The 19,727-nt window shown below is 47.8% G+C and overlaps 1 protein-coding gene across 1 annotated transcript in view; it reads left to right on the top strand.

Annotated features, from left to right (window-relative positions):
* Positions 1-13,398, top strand: part of LOC144174622 (fatty acyl-CoA reductase 1-like) — a 54,187-nt gene extending 40,789 nt beyond the window's left edge. The window contains exons 7-12 of the mRNA XM_077703399.1: positions 759-803; positions 934-1,052; positions 3,663-3,902; positions 10,296-10,425; positions 11,627-11,754; positions 13,168-13,398. Coding sequence (XP_077559525.1) covers positions 759-803; positions 934-1,052; positions 3,663-3,902; positions 10,296-10,425; positions 11,627-11,754; positions 13,168-13,243 — 738 coding nt within the window. The 3' untranslated portion in view covers positions 13,244-13,398. The remainder of the gene's footprint in view (positions 1-758; positions 804-933; positions 1,053-3,662; positions 3,903-10,295; positions 10,426-11,626; positions 11,755-13,167) is intronic.
* Positions 13,399-19,727: the final 6,329 nt, after the last annotated feature.

The raw sequence follows: 19,727 nt of genomic DNA, 5'->3' as shown, positions 1-19,727 counted from the left end.
GGCTGTCACGGGCTGATTGGGCTCCATGGGAAGGGTTGCGACATGGCCCAGCTCGGACGGTTAGCTCTCGAGCTGCAAGATGAGCCGCTTCATTTCCTTCCAGCCCATGCGGGGCTGGAGTCCAAATCAGCTCCGCGCGGGAGGTGGGAGGATTTCGAAGAATTTTGAGAGCCTCCGGGGAAATGTTACCACGGGCAAAATTTCGAATGGTCGTTTTCGAATCAGAAATAACAATTGTTGGGGTAGGCCGGTGAGTGAGCGCAAGTGCAATGGACGCCACTTCCGCAGTGGCAGGGGAGCGCGTTACGATAGTTAGTGATTGGTAAGGGGGTGCTTCGAAAAACGACGACATGTAGAAAAGAACGCAGGATGGCGCGCTACTAGCAACTGGATTTTATTTGGAAAAAACAAACATTTATAATGTGAAAAAACGCCAACTCACCGATGTTCTCGCACGAGTACACAGAAACAAAATACAAAAAACCGTAAAAAATTAGTGAAAAAGATTTAAATCTTTTTTTTTTCCATGAGCCGATGATGTCATGCTGGCCCCCTCAAGGCTTTCTCGTGCGGGCAGAGATTAAAGTGAATTTAAAATATGTTACACTGAACGGCTACTGTTGAAACTTGCTGGGATATATCTCCTGATAAAGAGGAAGCATTTTACGTAGTTATCTGAGCTTTGAAATTTCGTGTCTACTCCTTTAAACCTTAGCTGTGCTCTAAACATAACCCATACCTTCGATGCTTATTTTCAGGGTTGGATTGACAACTATAACGCATTAACCGGGATCGTAGTATTGGTAAGTTCTCACAAAACGATTTGCATCCCTGTTAATCATAACTCGCGGAGCTTTGGTTTACTGAAACCATACGCTGTGTGTTCTTGAAGACGGTGCTAAAGAAATTATTCTACCCTTTTTTTTCCCGCAGTGCGCTCTGGGGCAGCTGAGATCGTTCATTAGAGAGGAGAACGCCATTGCCGACATCATTCCCGTGGACATAGTGGCTAATACACTCATTTCTGTTGCCTGGCACACCGCAACTACAAAGTACATTGCCACGCTTTTTTTCACGCTGAAAATTTTAAATATGCCGGTGCTGAATATTGAAGCTTATTGCTGCCACTTATAAGAACGGCATCGGAGCAAGAACAATGTCCACAAGTGAATGTTTCGATGCGCAATTGTGCTGCATCCTTTTTTCCCAATGTACCCTTTGCCAACTTTGGCTCTAAGCAATTTAAGAAAAATCTACGGAGGCACCTGAGCGTTGATTGATTGATTGATTGATTGATTGATTGATTGATTGATTGATTGATTGATTGACTGATTGATTGATTGATTGATTGATTGATTGATTGATTGATTGATTGATTGATTGATTGAATGCGTCGACTCTACGCAGGCGAGGAGGTGCGCCGTAGTGGAGGGCTCCAGATTAATTTTGAACACCTGGGGATTTTCAACGGGCGCCGAAATCTCATACACACGGGCGTTTTTGCTTTTCGCCTCCATCAGAAAAGCGGCCGCCGCGGCCGGGAATCGAACCCGCGTCCTCGTGCTCAGCAGCACAACCTGAGGGATTAATTACGATTTGATAATGCATGTGCCATCACTTCTCGCTGAGTTATGTCGCTGAGTTTTGTGCTGCTGAGTTCAGTGTTGCCGAGCATATGACGTCTGTTTCTTTGTCAGTAGGCTTCACTGCATCACCTATGTGAGAAAGCTAGCTTTACAAATACCTTGCTTACCTCATGAAGTCCTGATAAACTCAGCCTCACTTCTTCCCACAAATGTACTTCTGAGAATGCATTTTTCCGGGGACAATATCGGCAGTTTCATATCGAGACAAGAATGCACTAGGACATTTTATTTGCCGACAGCTTTCGACCACACTGGTCGGTTACGCAAGTCTCGGAGTGCGGCTTTTTTCGCCAACTGAGCCGAATTTCGCGTGAATAATACTCACGCGTAAGCTGCCGTTCCGGAAAAACTGTCGACATGCTCGTATGTGGCAAGGTTACAAATGCTTGCTGGGTTTGAATTTTATTCACAAGTACAACCTCTACCTTTTGACGGCGTGCTAATGAAAGCACTTGCTTATGCAGACGAATCATGGTCACCGGCTCCTTTGCGCATGCGGGACAGATATGAAAATCGAATTTGTCATCTGCGTTTTCTCTCGGAATCAGTCAGGGAACTAAGTGTCAAAGTATTTCCGCTCTTAAGGTATCTTTGATTTGGCCCGCACCTACTGCCGTTCCTTTTCGTGATAGCCAAGTGCTGGTGCTGCCTTGACGCGACACCACAATAGCACTTCTTCTGCCCATCACATGAGGGGACTGCACAGCCTCGGCTTGCTGCCAAATTCCCGTGAACCTAATAAAGAAGTACTGGTGGTGCCACGAGATTCCATTGCAAATCGGAAAAGTTTTAGTGACGATAAACTATACAACTAATTTGATGAGACGGTTTGACGGTGGCTCAGTGGCTAAGGCGTTACGCTGCTGAGCACGAGGTCGCGGGTTCGATTGCCGGCCGCGGCGGCCGCTTTTCTGATGGAGGCGAAAAGCAAGAACGCCCGTGTGCACGAGGTTTCGGCGCACGTTAAAGATCCCCTGGTGGTCAAAATTAATCCGGAGCCCTCCACTACGGCGCTCCTCATCGCCTGCGTTGCGCCGGCGCGTTAAAGCCCACAACAAAAAAAAAAAAGACGGTTTGACGGTTCCAACTACGGAATCTCGGGTGAATTAAGCTGAATACGTGCCTGCTTATGAAGCGTTGCCCAACACCTCATATTGTAATTGCTACTCTACGTGTTTGTAACATATTGCTAGGCGGACGCTTACAGGATTCAAAGTAGTCGATTCTACTCCTGGTCGCGCTGTAAGTAAACCATCGATTTAATTTTTTCTCGCTGCATGCCCCATCAGCGTCCGTATAGCAGCGCACGCCGAAGCCGCACACATTCTTTTTACAAAGTGTTGTCCAATATTCCATCGCCGGGTGTGTGCTGAGCTGCCTTTGCTAGAACAACAGCAACGCGGGTATCTGGTACTTGAACGCTTCAATGATGCTCACATCGCACTATTAAATGATATATCATGTCCTACGCGCCGATTCACTCATCCCCGTATGCCGCCTTAATAACTTGATTTAACCTGGTGTCTTGGGAGCGATGTGGTGCCTACTGCTGGTGTAGTGATCATCACCCCATTAGGCTTGGCACCACCCTCAACTCGTTGCATCAGCTTCGACTGAGCACACACTAGAAAACTGGGAATTCCACACAAACACACGGTGGAACAGCTGAATACTTGTGCGGGTGCAAAATGGGGCGTGATATATTCGCGGCCGACAAGCGAGGCCCTTTTAGCAGTAGCTCAAAGCACAACTTTTCCATGTGCTCTGGTCCACAGAATAAAGCTAGACATTGTTCTGTGGACCAAACGACAACTGAACTTTTCTGGGATTTGATATAAAGTGCGTGTCCATTGAAGTCAAGACTGGCCTATTTCGCTCCTTTTATCGCCTGTGCAGTCAGACCCTTGGCCATTTTGTCACTTCTCTCTGAGCCCTTAGATAGGATAACTGTGAACACGTTTATTATAGTCGTGCAAGAAAAAAGCCGCATGGTTGTGTGTGAATGTGTGTGTGCAGGCCGGAGCACGTGAGGGTCTACCACTGCACCAGTAGTGCCTTCCAGCAGCACACGTGGGACGAAGCGGCCGCTAGGATTCAGGAAGTCGTCGTGCAACACCCACTGCCTAACTTGACACGCTACCCGACTTTTTACGTGACCAATAACCCCGTGTGGCACAACGTCAACCTTTGGCGACTCAGCTACCTTCCCGCGTTTATTGGAGACCTGGGCCTGAAACTACTAGGTCGAAAGCCTAGGTTTGTAACTGCAACCTTCAGTACGGCCAGGCTCCCAGCAGCAGGGTATCAGTGCACTAGAGTTTGCGAGTTGTTCACTTAGTTGAATAGCGGGCCGCGGGAGTAGAGAGACGGAAGCTGGTGTTCTTACTGTGATGCTGCAATGGTATGTCAGTACGCTAAGGTCTGTCAGTCCATCAGTAGGTTGTCGAACTAGCCAAGTATAGAACTTGAGATTGCTACTGTAATCTGCTCTGCAAGGCCCGCCAAAGCAGCATGCCTATACAACAAATCTCCTGTAGCTCAGCCTTGAGTTATTCAGCTTTTGTTATTAGTTCTGTAAAGGGACACGAAAATCTGAATAGCTTTTTAACTTAAAGGCAACACCTTTCCCAGCTCATTCGGCTTCTTATGATGAGAAACACTGCTTTTCGGATTTATAGATTAATGAGTAAAACTGACAATGTTGCCTCCTTTGCCCGTCCTATTTTTTTTTTTTTTTCGGACGTTAAATATCACAAGAGGCAGCTGAGCGATAGCCTACCGTGTGGCTCTGCGACGTAGTGGAATGGGCAGCAGAGGGTGATGGTAGTAGTGGTAAACTGTATTTATTTTACCGTCAGACATACATTGGCTCATTTTAGTGTGAGAGGGTCAGAAGGGAAAGGGAAGAAGGAAGAGGCTGATCGATCCAGATCGGGCACTTCCCAAGCAACCACGAGCGTTCACCGTACATCCGAACAACAGCTTAAAATCTAACGCCATGTTTGGACGGCCGCTGTACATACATTGTGCGTCCTTGTTTGTACGTACTATCGTGATAGATTGAAATACGAACAACGGAGTGCGTGGCTTTCCGAACATGCCCGCATACTGGCGACGGGCCACGTGTGCGCTTCGCTAACAAGTTATGAGAGTTCGTGACCAACCTTGACATGGAAAGACCATCGTATTTCCATCGTCCGTTAGGTGCTCAGCACAAAATTTTAAAAAAAAGTTGCAGAAACATCTGCGTTTTGATCCTATGATGTAAGCGCAATAGCTAGACTTCGACTCCCACGGAGCGTTTTCGTACGCAGTTTCGCCATTTCCCATCATGATTCAACAGTAAAGGTGATCAAAAAGAGAGACTAGCAACGAGGGTTTTTAATCGCCGTGGCCACGAGAGATTCTGTGGCTTAAAATGTGAGCGTGAAAGATTACGGATGCAAGGTGTTGGAAAGTTTCAGCGAGGAGGCGCATTTGTCCGTGTTTATTCTGTGATGTCTAGGCTGGGCTGAACAATTTTGCTTTTTTCGAAGCGAGAGAGAGGAGATTGTTGTTCAGGAAGACAGTTGTGGTCAGCTCACGCTCACCAGACCGTTGACCGTTACCTCAGTCAGCTAGCGCTGATCTTGAGGTAACGACCTGGTCTAAGCTGCCTCCCATATCTCAAAGTGGAATATGTTGTTTGTTTGAGTTGTTGTCCTCTAACCATACCGTTGGACATGGCTAGCCTGCGTCCAAGAGGGTGAATGTTTCCCCTAATGTAGCCCAGTTTTAAGTTAATGGGTCATGTTCTCACAAAACACATTACGCACATAGATTTTCAGATACTTGTGTTGGATATTCGTCCACAGAGTTCGTGATTCTTCGGCATTATGACCTCGTTGTAGCAAGGGGGAAGATCGTGTTCCTAGGCATAGCTTAAGGATGCGTTCATAACGTTTTTCGAGGAGGGCAGTGTGGTAGTCGTGGTCACAAGGAGCACGGTATGTGAGTTCACTCCTCTCTTGATGAACTGAACAGAGGTTTTGTCCAATGCCATTTAAAATTCCCGCCTCAGCAGTGCTAGCACGCCCTCTGCCTGGAACAGCACGAGCGGGACTTCATATCTTTTTGTGCTCGCTTTCATCTCGTAGCAGCCGGAGCCCAAGTGCACAGTTTTGAACGCTTCTTTTAGTGCAGAGCACTTAAGGGGCTCGCTTTCTCTTCGTAGCTCGCTCGCTGTACCCAAGTAGAGTCACACGGCGTTCCGTCATCGCGGCGTAACCAAGAGGCTTCGAAAGCCAAGCGGTTTAAATAGTCATAAGCGTTCGAAACTCATAAAACGCTAGCGCTAGTCACACATCTCCCCGTTGTTTAGCGCAAGGAAAACTGTAGGTACCGTCAAGGGCAAAAGTTTACGAATGATCAAAGCAGCAATTTTGGGTTATTTCTCTGCCGCACGGAGCCCCGGGTGTTATGTAGTATATCTTTGCAATACTGTAGTAATTAAACAACAACTCACTGAATGTCGGCTGCTACCGAAAAAGAAACAACCTAATATTGCCATTTTCGTGGTCCGTAATTTTATTTGAGGCAAAATATACGTCATTAACCGGCAGCGCCCACGTTCATTTAGTTGGAACGCTCGTTGGGATAGTTTTTACGCCAGTAAGCGAAAAAAAATTGGGCCCATCTCCCTGCGAGGGGGAGATGGGCCCGAGTAAATGCGTCGCATAGGGGGTGGGTGTATTGCGTTAACGTTTAGTGTTTGGGGAGTTGGTGGTAGTGAATGCCTTGTATCAGCAACTTCTTGACGTAGTTTGAATGAGTCAAGGATGTAAGGCGCGTTCGTAGCCTCCCATTCTGTGTCGGCTTTGTGGCGCAGTGGGTAGAGCGCCATGTACATTGCGTTCCGCCCGCAGGGTCGAGGGATCGAAACCAGGCGCCGGGTAGTATTTTTTTTATATAGTGTAGGGAGAGGGGTGCGGACTACGACTACGGACGTCAACGCGGGTGACATCGTGAGTTACAGAAATGCTCTGCATTTAAAATTGGCCCCGTATCTGCTACTTTCGTTTGCAAATGTTGACAAAAGACGATAGTCTTTGCCGACATTTGCAAACGAAGGAGCAGATACGGGGCCAATTTTTTCGCTTCCTGGCGTAAAAACCATCCCAACGAGCGTTCCCAAATAAATGAACGCGGGCGCTGCCAGTTAAAGACGTGTATGCCAATTACATGCCTCCCTTTGCTTTCACGCTCAGCTCCCGTGCTGTTCCTCTTCCGTCGCGCTCTTCCCAAGGCAAACACACTAAAGGTTTGCTCAGGCCTATTTAAATTTACCGCGTTCCACTGCTATAGGCCGGGCGGCCGGGTTCCTCGATGCCAGCGCTGCAGTACGGCGAATACGCGCATAAATCGAGGCGCCCCACTTCAGCGTTTATAGAACCGCGTTGTCCACGTGCATTCCAACCAGAACGCGGAACCTATCTTGTGGAACCTTTCGTAACTGCTGGCGCTTCATTTTTTTTTAAATGCTGCCAGAAGCTATAGTGGCGCGGGCAACAGCAGGTGACAGTGTGATTTTTTTTTCTGCAGTGGATGTAGTATTTCATTTCGCGAAAATCAAGCATCTATGAGTTTTTTACAAAGGAATACTGTAAATATCCCTTGTGTATAAATTTTCTGTCTTATATTTGCGTAATGTCTTGTTCTTGTTCAACAATGTTGACAAGTATGAACATATAAACCGGGCTTAGACGCTTAGTTTTGGCTGTGAGTATATAATACTATCGCACTTTGGCCGGGTGGCTGAATCGAGTCACAGACAGACAGACATACAGACAGGCCAAAATATCTGGGTTTAAGTATCCCAACAAAGACTCTATATCGCCTTTAAAACTGGCAGTGCAACGCCGGCACGTGCCGGAGGAAAAGCAAGAACAAAAAGAACAGAACTCCGGCTGGCGCAGGTTCAGGCAGGGGGCGCGCGAGCACTGCGAAGGCGAGAAATTTGAATTCCATTGGGTGGTAGCAGTGAGCAGATAACGGCGCTACAGACCATTATGGCGAATAACTGCTCTGCACTTCCGAAAGCTTTCACATTGAGTGGAAAGGCTTTAATTTTCTGTATTCCGTGGCCATTTTTTTTTTCGCTTATAAAAACCAACCCAACATCACTAAATGGCTAAACTAAATGAACGCGGCCGCTGCGCGTTAATTACACAGATTTTGCCTCGAATTTACCTGCAGTATTTTTGCGCTAAATAATGGGGAGATGCATGACAAGTGCCAGCGGTTCAGTAGTTCCGAACGGTTATGACTAAATAAACCGCTTGTTCGAGCATCTTGTTAACTCTTGGCCGGAAGGCTAAATCGAGGCCTTTGTTTGGATCCGTTACGCCGCTACGCCGCGTGAGTACGGTGGCTAGTAGGCAGCGTGACAGCGAATGAGCAACGACGACAAGCCGGACCCCTAAAGTGTACTGCACTTGAAATTGGCTGAAGTTGTTAGAAAGAAACGAGTTTCTCAGCATGTTTCCAATGAGGCGAGTGTCTCTTTTGCAAGGTCCAAGCCAACTTCACTGCTTCATACAAATTTTTGTATATCGGAAAGAATAAAAGCTGGATATTTCTACAAGCAGCAGTGAGCTGTGAATGCAACCAAATGGAAAATACAATCTTAGCAACATTTAAAATTTTGAAAATTTACACATTTCAAGAGTCCTCCCACATCTACCTGTCGCGACAATAGATGCACAGTAATCTCAACGCTCTCTCTTATGTACACATTATCTGCGATCCACACCTCTGGACTGATCTGCTTCCCCTATCATATTTACGACCAAAGGTACTGGAAATCGTTCTCTTATAGCACGCTGGTATGCGAAAGAATCAGACTGCTGGGCGATAAATAAATGCTATACCTTAACTATACAGCCTTTAGAAGACAATAGAGAGGGGTTTCAATTACTTGATCAGCTTGAAGTATAGAATTTGGCGAATATACACTTCGGCCAATTCAGTTAAACGGACACTGAAGGGAATTTGTCAAGCTCCCGGGTTTGCTTGCACTGCGTAGACTGGCTCAAATTACCACACTTTTCATCGTTTATCTGGTTGATAAGTCGGTAATTATTTTATAAAGCGGGAAAGACGAAAAACTACCATGCGCAATCTGTGGCGGCCGCACCAACTAAAGCCTGTGACGACAGGAGGAGATGCACCTTGATTGGACGATGTCCAAGGTTAGCGTTCAAACAAGTTTCGGTTTCGGTTCTGTAAAACACATTCGATGGCATCGTTGGATGGACATTCTCGATATCTTAGTAATCGTCGTACCGCGCTTCTGCCATGTTGTCGGCTGTAAAATGCCTAAGATAAGCCTCCCAGAACGGCTTGGAATCGTAGCAATCACTAGCCGAGGCCTACGCAGTGGATGAACGCCCTCCGCGTCACCGCAGACGCTCAAATGCCATGCGCTTTTCCCGCATATTCCGAGCTTGCCTCACTCATGCCTGTATCGTAAAAAGCGTGTTCGCACCAGGCCAAGGGTCTGCTGATTCTGGCCTGTGCCCACTGCCCGCAAGTAGTCGGTGCTTGTGGCAACAGCACGCCAACGAGAACTCACTAGCGCGTTATTGTCAGTCCGCGCGTTCTCCGAATTCTCTCGTGGAGCAGTGAACGTTACGGCCCAAAAATGGTGAACTCAGTTTAGAAAACATCGGCCGCAAACGAAAAAATCAACTTACAAAAAAAAGCTTGTACCCTCGGGGATTCGAACTTGCAACTTGCAGAACAATAATCTTAGCGCGTCAGACCACTCGGCCACAAGCCAACGCACCCGTGGTTGGATATATGATATATATAATGTACAACCAGTTTACACTTTTACTTAGTTTTACCATTTCAAGTACCTTAGTTGACTATTTGTTGTGTAGCGCTCGTGCAGTAAGCGTCCCCCAAAGTTCCACAATATCTCACGTCTAGCAATTGCATTTCTTAGACGGAAAAGCGTTCACAGATGTGTGGTCGTGCTGCTGACCGCTGTACTTGTTCACCCAGCGCAAAAAAGTGCTTCCTGCTCCCTAGTTCGGCGCTGTACGGTAAAGTTTCAGTTCATTTTATTTCCTTAGTACCTATATTGACATCGCTGACTCTTCTCCCGCCTTCAAGTTGCCTTAGATTTTCCTACTATCGAAGCGTCGCATGTGCACTTGTGCAGCGCTTGTGTGGAGCGACCCGGACTCGGAGCTTGATACAGTGTACAAACTAACAAAGTGAAGAAAGGCACATTTTTCCATTCACAAACGTGTTGTGGCTTAGTTACCGCCCGTCGGCGGCCGGCGGACTAAACGCTGGGCCGACTGACTCTGTCGGAAGGTCGGCGAGCCCTGCATTAGCGCAGCCAATTGCCAGCTCATCTCCTTCTGACGTCCCACGAAAACACCACAGAAAATGGGTGACGGTGCACAGAGGAGGACAGCATTTTCGAATTGATTTTTCTACTAAATAAATTCGCGTAAACGCGCTCCGAGTGGTCGAAACATGGCCTATAGACTCCGGACTACAATTCGCGCTAGTAATCCCGCAATGTTTACAAATCGCTTCAGTGTCCCTTTAACCAATTCCAGCGAGCCAGTTTTCCTTAATGCCACCACCTTGCAGGTTTGTGCCCCTCTATTATAAATCTCGCAAGAACCTGGATGTCGTCAAGTATTTCACAACTCATGGCTGGCTGTTCCCATCGAACAACATGGTGGCGCTTGAGGATGGCCTCTCTCCGGCGGACAAGCAGGTACAGTCGAACCCGTTTATAGAGAATTGCAATATGCACCCCGATTAGTTCGATATATCCAATAGTTCGATATAGCCGAACCCGCCTATAACGAACTTATCGTTACAAGCTCGCAATCCGCGAGAGCCCCCCCCCCCCTCCCCCCTCCCCAACTGCACCATCCCCGCATGCAGAAACGAACACAGTAAAGTAGCCATTACCATACCCAAAATAATCCATTTATTGCAGTAATAAAGCTACTTTCAGCCTGAACTGCCTACTTCGCAAAGAAAAAAGCGGTGATTTTTGTTTTCACTTTCGTTTTGGCGGCTTCAACTAGCATAGCATTCTTTACACGAAACATTGTTTGCACCAGTTCAAGTCCGCGTCCTCCAAAATCTAAGAAGCATTGGCGAAGCACATCGACTGCCGAAAGCGCTTCATTATAAGCTTCGGACGGCTTTCACTCGCGACACCATCGGGAACGTGGGGGAGCTCTTCCCACAGTTCACCACCGATGCTGCTGTCTTGGTCCGGACTCGCTGACTGCGTGGGTTCCGTCGCGAGTCCCGCACGTCGGAAACAGTCACGGAAAGTGTCGGGCGTCACGTCGCTCCTTGCGAGGCGCAATGTCTCAGTCGCAACTCTTGCTCCGTGGTCGCGGCCAATCCACACCTCAATCGCCGCTCCGAGACCATGCATTTCGGCGGCCATTCTAGGCGTGCAGAGTTCGATATATCGGATGTGAACTTCGTTATAAGCAATATGTTTCCCATGTATTTCCCTAACTGTATTATTTTTGTTCGATATACAGCATAATTCGCTCTATCCGGGTTCGTTATAGCCGGGTTTGACTGTATACTATTTTCATCCCGCAAGTTTTCTTCCCGCAGAGCGCTTTAGCTATAGGCTCCACATCTATTACTCCCTGCCTAGTTGTTATGCTGTGTCTCTGCGTATATTTCGCGTCGCTTCTGAGACAATCCAGTGGAGCAAACAATAACCATTTCGCTCTCACGCATGCGCACGTTTAGTTTTATTTATTTTTATGCAGCCGTTCGCAATGGAATGACTGCATCTTGAATGCCGCATTCCGTCCACAGTTGTCTCTACCTGTACGCACGGTATCATTATATATTCATCCCGCCAAACCTACGTTTGACTACAGGCAGTTGAGATCACGACGACAGGATATGCTTAGTGTCACTCTCTTCTGTTACAGTTAGTCAACCTTGATGTCCGGAGCCTACCATGGTTTACTTACTGTGAAGATTACATGCTGGGCATTCACAAATACCTCTTCAACGCAGACCTGTCGAGGCTTCCAGATGCACGAAGGCACATGAAATGGTAAGCAAGCCTGTGTAAATTTAAATGGAAACTGGGGCACTCCGATGAAACCATTTGATATGAATCAAAGAGTAGTACAGAGTAGCAATAAAACAATGCTTAACAGTAAACGAACGCAGGCTCCAAGAGCCATGTGTGCCCTCTTTTTGGTTATCTGTCTGAAGTTGATGGTTCACTCGTATGAAAATAAACAGCACCCGAAGATGCTCTTTCTGCTTCGCACCAGTCAGACTTTTAGCTTGGGTGTAATAGTACCTACCAAGCACAGGCCCGAATCCGGGCACATGTGCCCATCGAAATACTAGGGTCATTTACAATATGTACGAGATATGTACGAGTTAAGGAAAAAATATTTGGGTTTGTTTTAGAATGCGGAAAGCTATAAATTAACTTGGTGAAAAAAACTAGCAATGTGTCCATGAGGCGTAGTGACACCAATTTTCGGTGTTAATATTATTGCCCAGTTCGCTTCCATTGCTCAACAGAATACTCCGGCTGAAATATGAGCGGCCTTGAACGCGTGGAACATACTTCAATTTGATCTCATTTATCGCGCCGACGGAACAGCACGCGGAGCAGCGCCCAGCAGATGGGCATAAGCGTGACATCGCTCTGTGGTAGGGAAAAGAAGTGACGCAGCCGTGTGGCCGTGTGCCTCCAACGCTCGTCAGAAACTCATGACATCAATTCACACACCCGGACCGGCGAGCGGCGACTGGGCGTTAGCGCGTTCACGAACTCATGCGCGAAGCCAGAGCAACAGGCATAACCGCTGCCAGAAAGGCACCCTTGCCAGAAATAAAGTTCCACACGCGGGCAAGAAGTTGATAATATATCCCAGAATCGCAATAGATGTCGCCATCAGTACTTTTATTGAAAGCGGTCATAAGATTTACACCTCAATGGTAGGCCTAAACTGCTTCAAGCAGCTCAGCCGCTCAGCTCAGGCGGCTGGGCAGTCAAAACAACGCCTCCACCGGCCTCCGCAGTGTTTTTATACCCGCATAAAACAGTGAGGTCATGCCGTGGTTCTGTCATACGCGCCCTCCGCGGTGGAAACGCGAGAAACCGAAGCGGGCAATTTTCAGGCCGTTCAGTCTAATAAATTATTGGGCGCTCAAGTATTTGAAGTACTGTTTCGGGTTCGCCAGTCCATTAAGCATCGATAAAAGAAAAAAAAAGGAAAATAATATTTTGGTTTTAGTACTCCTTTAAAACAAAACAGAGTACGTCAACTAACCATAGATGTAAAGGTATCTAACTTATGCGTTCAAGTACCTTCAGGAACTCATTCTTCACGCAGTACAAATTCTAAAATCCCGAAACATTCCCCGGTATATTTCCGGGCCTTGTGCATTTTTGTGCCCCCGAAAGAAAACCTCCTTCACCCTGGGCGCCCATCCTTCGTTGCAGGCTTCGCATCAATCACCGGTTTCTGAACCTGCTCCCGGTAACGACTGTGTGGCGCCTGCTAAACAGACGGGCGTAGACAGCACGGGGGCTCCGATACTTCACGCTGACCCTTGCATTGAAGTTCTGCCAACAGCTGCCTTTGCTGCGATCTCTGTTGCGGAGTCAACAGTGACAACAATCGCAGCTACCAAGCCAGTTCCCCGGGAGTGACGCACGCCGGCAACGACCACAGGGAAACAATAAACTGCTCATTTACATCGCAATCGGCCAGAGATGCACAGTGACTCAGCGTTTCGAACATCAACCTTTGGAAACTTTGGTGTCATGCCACCACCTGCCCAAGCTACACCTTCGTCGCGCCAGACTGGCAAGAGAATTATCACTGTGATCATTACTACGCTGGCACATCATAATAAGTTTCACAAGTTACTGTTACGTTCAGTAACATATTACATTAGGCTACACGCTTAATGAGGGCTTCGGTTCTGGCAGCCTTGCTGCTAAAAGTAGCATAAAAGGGGTTTTCCCACCAGTCGATTGCCTTTGACAGGCTGTAGATGCTCAAGTCCCAGATCAGGGGCTAAAAATCCTTTTCACACTCAGTTGTCCTGGTGACGCTGGCTTCCTCAGTTACAAGAGAGAGTTTTAGCATTTCGGCTGTTCCGTCCTTTCCGTATGTACCGTCCGCACCGGGACCCTACTGGGAACTTGCGCATTCGTTCCGGTATGATGGCTTAGTTCCGCCTACGCTTTGCCATGCTCGGGCATTAGTTCCGGTTGGGTGCGGGCATCCTCGCCGTGTCCGCGCCCGGAGGCGCAGTCGAGTCCCGGTACGGACTGTACATACGAAAGGGACGGAAAAGACGGAATACTAAAGCTCTCTAATTACAAATGTCCCACGAATATTCTGAATACAGCACCACGGGTAGCAGATTTGGCAGAGCATCAGACACGTAACACGAAGGTTTACCGAGTGCGGTCCCCATACTGGGTGTGTTTTTCTCCACTTCCTCTAGTAACATATAAAAAAAACAGCCAAATTACTTCACTTTGCACGTTCCTTAATCCTTTTTGCACGCCAGCATTTCCTTTCTGCATTAATTTTAACGAGCTCCTCATTCCTAGTTACAAATACATACATGGCGTTTTCCCCGCTACTGTTCATTAGGGGGAATTTTTATAATGCAAGCGTGACGTGCCCCATGAGGCAAAAAAACCCGGCATTGTGATCAGTGGATGGTACCAAAGCCACACGCGTCATCAACCAGAAGAAATCGTGGCAGCACAGTAAGTGAACCAAGGGACGCACGGTGATGGCAAGTGACCCACTCCTTTATGCTGACACCACGTGAAACACTGCTTTGAAAGTAGTACTTTAAATATTGTGATGTGCCCGTGACAATAATAATGAAAGGGTGTAGAGGGCAACAGAGTCAAATAGGACATCCACAGTTCAGACGCGATATGGTTACTTTGTTATCCAGGGAGCGTTTTGGAACAGGGCTGCTGCATTCACTAGCCTTGTTCTCGAAACGCTGAAAGTAAGCTGAGAGAGCGATACCATCAGCTAGGGTTTCATATCAAACAGAACCAGAAACCGGAACCGAACCGGTATTTTTTCCGGATTGAACTCGAATTTTAACCGTTTTTTTTTTTTTTAGCATGGGGGACCCGAACCATAACTGAACCGAAAAAAGAAATAACGGTTAAAGGTTCACGGCGAAGCGGTTCGACTGTTGGTAGCTTGCGGTCAACAGCATTCGGGGCTTTTCTATTTCCCGCTAGCCCACTTCGTAAATTCTCACGCACTTTCCCCTTCAGAAAGGTCGCAACACCGTCAATGCTCTCTTCGTCGTTACAACATGAGGACAGGTATGCGAACCTCTGTTGCAATGGTATACGCCACTGCTGGTAGCACAAGCTGAGTGCAAGGCTGAACAATCGAAATGGCCTACTCTCGGGTGCCCGCGCGCGAAATGGAACATCTACTTTCCCCTTCCCTTGCTGCGACTGTGTAAAGCCAATCTAGCCGCCCCATTGCTGCACTGAGCAACGGTGGAGGCCGACACCCGAAATCTGCACACTTGTTGCATTTCATAGTTTGCTTTAAAAATTTGAAAACCTGGAAAGTGTTCTACCTCTGTCAAGTATGACTTCCAAGAGCTGCTCGGTGGACGTTGGCTGCTGACCGCAAGGGTGCGGGTTGGATCACTGCACCCAGTGGCCTTTTTGATGCAAAACTTTCTAGCTCTACTAGCCAACGGTTCTTTCGTTTCGTGCGGGACAACCAACTCCCAACGCGTCGGAGGCGGTGGCGGGGGTAGGGAGGGGGCGGAGGGTTTCACTCAGGGAGCGCACTTACCCGGTGTTCCCCGCGCGGAAGTGCCTTCTCGCCAGCGGCGGCGTCGGCGGTACGGCTTTGTCGTCTGCTTTAGCGACGAATGTTTTGGGCCTGTTTTGGTGCAGCTTCGCGTCCATTGCGCGGTGCCTTCGCACGGCTTGATTAACTTGTTCGACAGAAACTCCAGGGCAACCCGCACCCGACGGAATTAAGTGGTCGTACGGCAAACATACGTTAAGGATTAGTTTATAGAGCGGGAAAACAAAATGTACAAACCACTTACAGACATCTGGCCGCTAGAGAAACGCTACCTTTTGCGCACTGCTTGCCACGAATGGGACTCCGTTTTCTAAATTGGTGATTACCAATTCGGTTGTGTTTTGAGAGGTATTAGAAAAGGCGAAAGTAGCAACTGGGTCTGATAAATAGCGATTACAAAAGTTCCCTCAGCTTTCTCGCCATTCTCAAACTTACTAAACTATAGTTTAAATCATTATAAATGGGAATCACTAAGCTCACATACCGAATTGTTTCGGTGTCTGCGCTTGTGTCGCGCGGTGGTGTAGCCCCAAGCTAGCACATCAGGATGGCTAGGTTCCGCTGCCTCACCATCGGAAAGACGCTCCTCTCCGTTTTCTCTCTCCCCACTCATGGCCGGGCTACAGCGGCGGTGTCCGCCGCTCTAGCCCGGCCGTTGCCGACGCTACTGCTGCGTTCGAGACGCCGCCCCCGGGAATTCCAGGTAACAACTCGCAGAATCTCTGGTTTCACTCTTTGTAGAGCCACGTGTGTGAATTCAAGTGACGTCGCATGGGCAATTGTTGTGGGTGTCGTTTAAAGCTTTGCTTTCCAACCACCTTCACTGCGTGGATTGGAGCCAAATTTTTTTTTCTGATGTAGACGATAAACGAAAACTTCCATGTGTCAAGATTTGGACGCATGTTCAAGATTCCCAGGTGGTCTAAATTGCTCTGCCTGTCTCATATAACAGGAGTAACTTGATTTTGGGCATCAAACACTCCAATATTTTTTTAGAAGCGTGTTTCCACGGAATAAAAAAGCAAAGACCCACCTCATTGTTTTAAATTGTTACGCGCAGAGTTCCTACACAAATATTTTGGCTATTTTTGCAGCCCTCAGCCATCAAATAAAACACCTAAAGGTAGATTTTGTTTTAGATATCCCTTCCTTTTTCCAACTTTTAACATATCCAAACATGTCATCACGGCGAGGGCAGCGAGCGCCATGGTGCCTAGTATAATAATGTAGCCGACCGAACACTGCCAACGCCAAAGCGTTGGCAATGTCTTGCCTTGACGGTTGCATGCGGTCGGGAGTGTCTTCGTTGGAGTCAGAGTCGCTTTGTGGCAGCGCGTTCACTTTCCACACGATCTCGTCGTCCGTTAGCTCCGAGCGTGACACTATGTTGCTGTCCAGTGCAGCAAACTCCCGAAATATCGCGAAAGTTCAAGATTGGTTACCCCGCCGGGAGTCAAGCCAATCCCCATCCGATCCGAAGCAAACCAGGTGGTTAGGATTAAAAATGGCGTCTTCCTGGAGTCGCACCGTGGCTCTGTAGCAAAACATTTTGTCCGAAAAATCGAACTTTTGGCTTTATTTTGTCCGAAATATTCGCTATTAATATACATTACTCCTGTGGGACAACCAACGGTTCCTCAGGAAAGTCCGGAATATCCAGCAAGTCCGAATTTTTGGTGCCCGAAAAAACGGTCGGCTACTGTAGTAAGTTTTCAGTACTCGTAGAGCAGACAACTTCGTGTTTTTATTTAACACATCCAAACAACGATAATAGATAGCAGAGAAAACATAACGTCAGACGTGGACTTTCTCCTTTTGCAAGGAACTGTATCTCCCGTCCTTGTGAGCACTACGTATGTCGTGTTGAAAAAAAAAACTGGCGAAGCTTGCATTAAGTCGCGCAAGGCTTGAACGATACTACTGAAGCTGCAGGACTTCTTTTTACGTGAGCGCTGAAGGACAAATCATGCATTTGCACGTTTGAAATTGTTTATTTACATGTTTCGCCGTCGCTTTGCACTGTCCTAGTAGTAGTCATCGTCATATTCATCCATATCGTACTGTCCCTCATGCCAAGCATTACATGCGCGGTAACGCTTGACGACAGCTAGGGCGCAGCGGCGGCGCGTACGTGCACGACGCATGAGCGGCGTGGAGTCGCATCGAGGTTCCGTGTGATTTTGTGTTCATCCGCAACCAATGGCATCTCGCCGTTTGTGTAACGCCTGCGACGTACGTTTGAGACCTTTAATTTGATACGCCACACGCCCTGGCGTCATCAATCTGAATTTTAACCCAATCTATGACTAACCATGACAGGTCAGCATATAACTACAGTAGACTTTCGATAAACGAAACTTCAAGGGACCGGAAAATTTAGTTCCGTTTAACAGGAGTTCCGTTTACTGAGAGAAATGTTCTAGGGTGCAAATTTATGTGCGTACACACTTCTAAGGGCATTTCATGGAACTCTATAGCCACTAGAAAGTGACTGTAGTTGATAGTTTTCAGAAAGCAAGAAAACTACAAGAAGCGTAGGCACAGCATTCACAAAGTTGATTTGGCAACAATCAGTCGCTGTGCGCTACAAAATGCGTCAATTATTAGATGCGAAGGCATCTCATTCACACGCCTTGTCCCTGCGTCCGGCGGCGTCGTCGGCGTCCACCCCTCCCCCATTCTCCTCACCGCGCCAGCTGCGCTCTCCGCCGCTCACCCCCTCTCCTCTCCGATAGCGAACACTGTCTCGCGAGGGGCATTGGATTGGATTCGATTGGATTGGCTTGGCTTGGATTGGATTGGATTTGGATTGGATTGGATTAAAGTGAATTGTGTTGCGTCATAGCCGCGGCAGACGCACTGGCGCCGGCGCGTCCCCTCACCGTTATGCGCGCTATAAAACGCGGTGCCTGCGCCGCTCCGCTCCATCGTTCCAGCACCGTTCCTCCGCTGTCCAACGCTGCAACGTGAACCCCCTATGCGTCGCATCTACACAGGGGTTCCCGCGAGGGGAGGTGGGCGTTTTTTTTTTTTTTGAGTCCTTGCAACTGCATCTTCACGGAGGCTAGAGGCCTCAACTTCGCGAGTGCTTACGAGCCACCGAATTTAGAAGACGGCAACGTGGTAATGAAGGACGGATAGCACAACGATGGCACGAACGAGGCGACAGGAGGTGAGCCCTGTAGCCTCGGCGTCTAGAGAGAGAGAGAAAGCGATCTTTAATGAGGTCTGGCGATGTTAGCTGGGCTAAAATTCCTAACTTGCTACGCGAGTTGATGACGTGATGAAGATGATGGCGATGATGTTCAAGAAGTTGATGCGTACAGATACGGCGAGTTATTCACAGCGACTGATCTAGACCTGTGTGTTGCAGGTAGTCTATCAGAGCTTTGGTAGCCCGTAAAGCACGTTTGGGACAAGCCCATGGTCCTAAAACGTCCTTTAGCTGCATGTCCAAGGAAAGCGGCAGTCCCAAAGTCACTGCGAGGGATACTCTTTGAGCACTGAATCGAGCACATTCAGAGCAGGTGCTGCAGGGTTTCTCACACATCACAGTGTGGGCAGAGTGGCGACGTAGCCTGTTTTATCTTGAAGAGGAAGTTGCGCGTGTATGCGACATTCAACCGCATGCGATGTAGAATTGCTTGTACCCGCTTGGGGAGTCCTGGTGGCATTTTAAATTTGCAGTTGGGACCTATGAAATATAACGGCGCGTAATGACGTGATACGTCATCCCAGGCTGCACGCTGGATGTTCCATGCCACGCTGGATGCAAGTATAGATGCATCTTTCCTGGAGAATGGTATAGCTATTGCCGATCCATTATGCTTATGCGCAACGGATGCAGCAATGTCCGCCTTCACATTGCTAGTTATCCCAGTCTAGAATCGAGACCGAACAACTGGAACAAGAACTGCGATGTTGCATTCGTTGCGCTAACACGGCTAACCACTTACGAGACAAGGCTTGCGAGGCCAACAAGGCTAAAAAAGCATGGAGGAAGAAAAAAAAAACAAGAACGAAACAGCCGGAACCGTAAAAAGCTGATTCTGATGCCAGTGGATTTCACAAGAAGTTCCATTTCTGGTTCCGTTTACACGGCGATGCGGAAATTTTAGTTCGGATTACCGACAGTTTTTTTTTACGTTATCTGAATACAAACCCAACCAAATTCCAGGCA

This window comes from Haemaphysalis longicornis, unplaced genomic scaffold, assembly GCF_048455015.1.
Source record: "Haemaphysalis longicornis isolate Haplotype H1 unplaced genomic scaffold, Haemaphysalis longicornis Haplotype H1 scaffold_3, whole genome shotgun sequence".
In the NCBI taxonomy this organism is placed as follows: Eukaryota; Metazoa; Arthropoda; class Arachnida; order Ixodida; family Ixodidae; genus Haemaphysalis; species Haemaphysalis longicornis.
This window is presented reverse-complemented; position numbering and strand designations above follow the sequence as displayed.